General features: G+C 45.0%; 1 protein-coding gene across 1 annotated transcript; it reads right to left on the bottom strand.

The window, feature by feature from the left end:
- Positions 1-2,705: 2,705 nt before the first annotated feature.
- Positions 2,706-5,644, bottom strand: LOC125947828 (MAP7 domain-containing protein 1-like). Its single transcript, XM_049673263.1, has 3 exons — positions 5,516-5,644; positions 4,348-4,689; positions 2,706-2,928 (listed from the first exon to the last, which is right to left on the bottom strand). The coding sequence occupies exons 1-3, from the start codon at positions 5,567-5,569 to the stop codon at positions 2,806-2,808; spliced, it is 519 nt and encodes a 172-aa protein (XP_049529220.1). The 5' UTR covers positions 5,570-5,644; the 3' UTR covers positions 2,706-2,805.
- Positions 5,645-7,336: the final 1,692 nt, after the last annotated feature.

The raw sequence follows: 7,336 nt of genomic DNA on the forward strand, positions 1-7,336 counted from the left end.
TGAAATGTACTTACTCTTTTTCGTCTTTGACAAAACCAGACACTGAATTGCAAGCTATCATATTATTTGCTTATGACCGGACGTTTCTAACTAAAACATGGTTGATTGTTTTGTTTGATTGTTTTTTTTTTGCTTATGCATCCATAATTTATGTAGTCATCAGACAAAAGTAAGCATCCTTTCTTGCCTTCATAAGCTCTTAACACCGTTGCCCCTAAGCTTCATACGTAATCGACCTACACGGGCTTGAATTGTTAGTGGAACGCGTAGGTATGGGGGGACCTGAAAAACGATTTGACTTGGGACGTATGACCAGTTCCCTTGTTGTGGTTGTGGCGGCGATTGTTGTTTCTGCTGCTGCTGCCTTTGATCTATATGCGACAGGCCCACTTTTGGAGGTTACCATCATCACCTGGACATATGAATTGTAACAGCATTTACGAAAGGAGAAAGGAAAGCGTATTGGGATATAGCATCGAGGTTTATTATTGTAGTTGCGGTCCAGGTACCAACTACTCTCCTGGACAAGGCATGCCGGAGCCATAGCCATGATTGCGCATTAACAAAAAGTACATTTCCAGTGCTGAAAAAAAAGAAACTGGTTGTGTTGCTGCTGGGATCACCAAAACCCGAAATTTTTTCAGACGGAAACGTGTTCGTGGTTTCGTTAACATTCGTGATGGCTAAGACAATCCACACCAGAAATCTGTGGTTTTCTGTAGAGAAAATCCTATAAATTTTCAGTCATTTGAACGGTGTCAACCGCGAACAGAAAATATGGGCCGATCCTGGCGGTCGTGCAGAAAGGGTCAAGCGCAATGGCACAAACCCATGTGAACTAACGAAGCTGAGCCTGGCTAAGTCTAGCTAAGCATCGTTGGGACTACTTCCATCGGAAATGAAAAATCTTCGATCCTTTGATTCCCGGCGTAGTTTCCGGAACATTCCGGAACGCAACACTTCGGCCTTTTCACACTGTCTTCTTCAGTTCCATACGAACAAAAGTACGCCAAAAGATACGGAAACACGTGCAACGAGCCTTCAGCAACCACGCAGACACACCAATCAGGCAAGGTCGCTGGGGTACCAAGGGAGTGGAATGCAAAGGAAGCGAATTCGTCAAACTCGTCGCACGGGTAGGACGGCCGGCGTCGTGTGACGTCAAATTCTTGCGCGCAGGCCTGAAAACATGTCTGGGAGCGGTTGATATGAGCCATGCTTGGAGGCAAACCAACCAACAAAACAACACATCGCACGCAGAGTGCGAGCGTTACAGGCGAAACTCTACTCCCGTCGTTGACGAGGGTTCCAGCACAACTTTTTGAGCTTTTCAGCAGAAAGTGCTCAAGCGCTTCGCTGTAGCATCCAAAAGCCTGGTACGATCGAAGGCCTCGGGGCACGTCCTTGTCGGTGAAGGCGACGTGCTACGTCACGCACCCGATGTGTAACTTGCACAGTAGAGACCAACTGCGGCGGAATAATGCATGGCCATAGATTGGTGTAGGGTACGTATCCCTTGGCGAAACATTCATCAGAGCACGAATCATGCATTCAAAAGTCGGGCGTCGTAACTGCGTTGCTGTGGTTGTGCTTTTTGAAGACAGTCGTACAAGAATTTTTTTTTTTACCGTCCTGTCATGGCACTCTAGTCTTTGAATGCGCCAAACTTCAAGTAATATCAGGCCATTGCATTTAGCAATTGGTACTTCAGAAGGACGTTAGTGAAGGCATGGATGTTTACTTTTCGTCCGTTTTGTGCATGATAGACAACGTTTCACGTCGTTTGCAGGCAATTCTAGCAAAAGAGCATTTTGTGAAGACTCTGGTACCTCTCCACAACAACCCCGGCTCTGCAGTAGAAACATAATTCGAAAACGACCTCACTAGACTTCCATACGTTAGTCCACGCCGTATATTCCGTTTGAAAATTTCGAATAGGGAAATTTCGAATCGAATATTAATCGAATAGCAAGAACTGGCCAGGTCATATTCAAACTTTCGAATACTCGCACACCCTTGGGTAAAATCGAAAGTAAATTTAATGATTTGTAGAATTCAGCGCTTTCTCCGACTCTGACCTGAGTGGCTGAAGCAGCACTTACGTCACTTACATCTCCAACGGCCTAGAGTTTGCACAAATATTCTGCAATCGTCTGCAAGAACCCCCAACTTTATGCAACAGTGACACCACTGCATAAAGAAACGCGCTGGTTGGCTGAAAGACGTGCAGACAAAGCAGTCCCTATTGCAAGTTGTAAAGTGCTGTTTTTTTCAGTAAAAGAAAACTATAATAATATGAAACAATCACACAACAAATCGGCGACCATATCCGCTAGTCTTTCAGAGTACCATATGAAAAGCGAACAAGGAAAAGAAAGTAAAAATGTTTGCAGTAATTCTGTCCATCTCAACTTGAAATGTCTAAGGATGTTCAGTTCTGCGTCGAATTACCGTTTTTTTTTAATTTAATCTATTAAAATCAATGTGGCGTGTTACCAATGATAGTAAAGCTTGTCTTTGATTTGCATGAATAAATAACGGTCTCTCGTCAAATGCGTAGCTTGTGTGCTGTGCATAAGATAGCTGCAATACAGGGGAATAAATAGTTTTTCTCAACACTGGTGCATCTCATTTGAAAAACAAAGGCTTTTAAAGAGACAACCCCCCCCCCCCCCTCCCCGTCCTCGTTTCCTTTTACTTGTACAATGTGCGCGTGCTTTGCACGCTGTATACTTAGCACTGTAGATTAACAAAGCTACAGTTCAGAGGAAGCGCAGCATGTTTGTCCTTCCATGGTGTCCTGTTCTATGAGAAATCTTGGTCGAAGGCAGCTTCCGCTATAGTCTTGCGCCGGTTAGCTTTGGACTTTTGCTTTTGCTGACGCTCCTCCTGACGCTCCTGCTGACGCTCCTGTTTCGCCGCCTCTTCCTGCGTCCCAGTAAATGATGACTGATGTTAACGGCCAGTGATATTTTATAACCGTTAAGGTGACATGTTCAGCTGACATTAAACGGCAATCCCCCACATACGTCAACCAGGAACCAGCACCCACCATCACGTGCACGCGTGTGGCTTGGTCGGCTAAAAGCGCGGCACGAAGCTCAACGCAAACCACGTTCGGGAAGATTCGGAATAAGTGGCGTGGTTCCATGGCATTCTGTAACAGGAGTTCTTCGATCGAAGTATATATAAGAAGTCTAGTAAGTACAACAACATAAAAAAACACATTAGTATGAATACAACGCAATTGTTGGAATCAAGTTAAGCGAAGCTTTCTTGCATCATTCCAACTAAACGATATACAAAAACACACATGATGCTGGAAATCGTATCATATTTCCGATTTGTGCAACTGCAAACACAAGTTCACATGGCTTCACGGTATCTGACGTCGACACAGCAATGACTTGCTGGCTAATGCGATGTTTTGCGAGTGGTCAAGGAAACGCTATGAGAGCAAGAAAGCTTTGCTTTAAGATGGAAAGAAATAAAGTTCTTAATTGCACAGGTCCCAACCACAACAGTCCGCTGTGATTAAGTTATATACGTTGCGAGTACACAGACATGATATTGGTTTCCCAGTATGGGATTCGGATTGCAACATATCTAGGCTTGTGACGCCATCCAGCCTGCAAGGTGCAAGTTGCTGTTTGTTGTCAATGGATGCCATATGAATAATTGGTACCTACTCATGGTGAATGCCAACCTACCAATTCATAAATTCTTTCTCGCCGCCTCTGGTCGTGCAAATGCTACGGCAAAGGGATTTTAGACTACCAGACGCGCCGTATATTCTTCTCAGACACTGATATAGCTCAGGGATATCATCGCCTTTCAGGTTGGTTCTTATTACCCACTGGTTGCTACGAACTTGAAAAACCATGCTTCCTAGAACCAAAACACTGTTTAGTACCACAGGTCTGGCACCATGGTTTGGAACCATAGTTTGATGCTAAAAAAGCATCGCCATGCACACTGACGAAGTAACCGTCTCCTCGTATTATTCTAGAAACCGATTCTGTTTGCCTTAACACAAAGATGAATATGTAGCATCGTGTGGTAGGTTGGATTGTTGACGCTGCGTCGTGGATTTTATGACACAGCGCGGCATGCGAAGCGCTTTTCGCGAATGCTTTTCGTCGACTCTGTCAGCACAGCTGCCCACATCAAATCAGTGTCAGTTTTCTCGAAAGCTGATGGCAGGAGTATGACTAAAAAAGTTTCATACAGCTCTGCGAGCATGTTGCTCCAAATTCTGGCTCAACATATTACGTAATCATTTCCGAGGTAATCTCGAAAACGATCGAATGCGATGCGTGCCATTATCGTGTATAGAAATCAGCCTACCTGTTGCTTCAGCAGCTCCTGTCTCTGCTGCTCGGCCTGCTTGCGAGCTTTCTCGCGTCGAGCGCGCTCCTTGTCGCGTTCTTTCTTCCTCTTCTCCTTTTCCTTCTTCTTCTGCTTCTTTCGCTCCTTGGCCGACTCCCTGTGTTCTTCCTCACTCGAGTCGTCATCGTCGTCGTAAGCGCCGTCCATGGTGGTGAACTGGCGCATCATCGCCATGATGGCCATAACTTCCGGGACGCTCGTCGTCTGCTGCTGTGGTGGGGGTGGAGGCGGCGGAGGCGGAGGTAGAGGAGCAGGAGGAGGCGGGTACGAGGGTCCCTGGGGTGCGATGACGATCGGACCCTGAAGAAGGTAATGTCAGCGTGAAAGAAAACTAGCATTAACGCCTTAAATGCGCACTAAGGACAAACGCTAAATCACTACAGGCTGATAAGTTCGTAATCTCTAATTTCACTAACTTCGCAACAATAAGTTCATTATTTGAAGAGGAAATGAAGATCACAACTTTATTCTGTGGATTTTCGCGCCAGAATATCTTGCCGAGAAGTCATGGATCTCGAAGTATTTTGTTCGTACTTGGGCCACGTCGGGGCACAGTAAATGTTTCCCCAACTTGCCATTTTCGATTTTTGGCTCCTTTATGACACAATGTTGGTACTTTTTACCAACGAACAATTATGTAGGCCGTAGCGGACGCCGTAGGAATTCATGACGTCACGCGAGCTGGTGCGGGAGCTGCAAGGTGGCGTCGCCACTTGTCCTTCCTTCTTTGTGCTTTTCTGGCTCACCAAACCTCATTTCGCCGTCTTTCATGCGCCTCTGCGTTTGCTCTTTCATCCTTCGCTATGCTCGTTCGCTCGGTTATGAGGTACGCAGAGGGACGATGCCGACTCACCGCAGGAGTGGGCACGTAAGAGCTGCGCTCTGAAAGTGGACCAACCAAGCAAGAAAGACGTTTAAGCGCGTATACCATCATTCGACGTATTTTCGTTCCTTAATCTACAACTATGCATTGTTATAATCTCGCTTGTGCGTGCCATTTGCGTTTTTCTTGGGTCCCGTATGGTTGCGCTACAACACTCCGCTGTTGCGGTAAAGAGAAAAAAAAATTGCCATTTCGTGGTTTCCATGCAACGAAGCTCGTTCAAGTACAACGAAAACTACCCACCTGAGATGAGCTGCCAGCGGGTGCCGGTGACGGTATCGGCATCGGCATGGGCATCGGTATCGGGATCGGTACAATTGTGGGTGCTGAAGAGCCGCCGGAACCACCCGCTGTGGGCAATATGATGAGAGGCGCTGGTGGTTGCTTGTCGATATGCACTATCGATGGAGGATAAGGTGACGATGTGGGCGCCGAAAGTGAGGTCTGTTGCTGAGGTACCGGTGGTTGAATCGCGGTGGGCTGGTTCATCGGTGGTGGCATATAGGGAGGCAGGGGTTCGCCGGGTGCCAATGGTATAGGTTCCCCAGCTACCATGGGCGGCATGCCAGGAACGCGAATGATGGCGCCCGTGGGGAATGGCCTCGAACCCAGAGGTAGAAAAGGTGGCAGGTTGGGCAGGAAGATAGAGGGACCTGCGTTCATTGCATTTATAGCTACAAAGTGACTGCAAAATGACATTGACATTCGCGACAACAAAATGTCTACGAAATTATCACCATGTTCACACTAATAAACATTCGATGTGCTTTATGGTAAAATGAACTTCATCATTAGCGTCGTCATGCTACGCTCGACCATTAAAAAAAATCAGACGAATGTTCCGATCATATACTTCGTCTTACGCTTATTGCAAAGGCTACATAGTATCTCCCGTGTAGAAGTCTCCTTGAAAGACAGATGGCTAGTTAATTCGAAGTGGTTACCAGCGGCCCAACATTCGCAACTGATTTCTTGGTTGAGACAACTTGGTGATACTGGTAAATTGCATATCAAATTCAAATTTTATTTACCAGACAATACGCTGGAAGATCCGCTGGGCTAAAAGCCGTGATAACGGCTTGACAGGGCCCAGGTGACTGTTATATGGCAGCAGCTGTACAAGGTGCACGGGTTCGGATGACAGATACGCCGTGACAAAGGTAAAATGAACACAAGCAGATTACAATACATAATGCAACAAACATAAATCACACAAATTCATTCAAAGTTACAATGCATATGGAAATTTATAAGTAAAATATACCAGTAAAGTATAAGTAAATATACCAGTAAAGTGTGACACCAAAAATGCATAAAAAAGAAAACAAATAATTTTCAAACTGTATAGTCGATATCATTTACAGATGCTTAACGTTTTTTCTAGCACACAATGGAACAAAAGTATGAGCGAAACTTTTTTGCTCCAACTGGTTGTGTTTTCATAGGTGTTTAGTGTTGTAGGGATGTTATATGCTGAAGTTTGGTACTTACAGGTTGTACGAAACCGAGGTACAGACTATATATGGGTATTTCTTGTAGGTATGGTAATAACACGACGCTCTAGACATGATAAGGCCGTAATGAAGTTCAAGAGTTCTCTGTTAGAAAAGTAGAGTGTGTTCAACAGTCGATATGGGTAAATGTTGTCACCCCGTGTTATATTGAACCCTTCAAATGATTTGCAGGTGGTTCCCAAACGTTCTATGTTTCCAATGTAGCGTATTATCTTTTTTTTGTAGAACAAGAATCTTATTTATGTTTGTTTTTGTTGTTGCGCCCATATCAACGTACAATAATTCAAATGTGAGTTAAACAACGCGTGGTATATGTGAAGTTTGGCCTTGAGCGGTAGCAGATTACGGCAGCGAGACAGGACTCCTGTTACAGATGAGATTTTTCTACAGAGGTAATTAACGTGGGCATCCCAACTTAACTTCGATGAAAAGTAAACCCCAAGCATATTATGCGTATCAACAATATCTATTCGCTGTGAATCAAGAATTAAAGGCTGCTGAGTAGCGACTCTTCTATTTTTAGCACGAAATATAACAGCTTTAGTTTTAC

The sequence above is a fragment of the Dermacentor silvarum genome, chromosome 8 (assembly GCF_013339745.2).
Source record: "Dermacentor silvarum isolate Dsil-2018 chromosome 8, BIME_Dsil_1.4, whole genome shotgun sequence".
Lineage (NCBI taxonomy): Eukaryota > Metazoa > Arthropoda > Arachnida > Ixodida > Ixodidae > Dermacentor > Dermacentor silvarum.

Coding starts and splice junctions, on each gene's coding strand:
- LOC125947828 (XM_049673263.1), bottom strand. CDS start 5,569: ATGCCCATGCCGATGCCGATACCGTCACCGGCACCCGCTGGCAGCTCA. Junction 4,690..5,515: donor CCGCTGGCAGCTCATCTCAG/GTGGGTAGTTTT, acceptor TACCTTCTTCAG/GGTCCGATCGTCATCGCACC. Junction 2,929..4,347: donor AGGAGCTGCTGAAGCAACAG/GTAGGCTGATTT, acceptor ACTGGGACGCAG/GAAGAGGCGGCGAAACAGGA.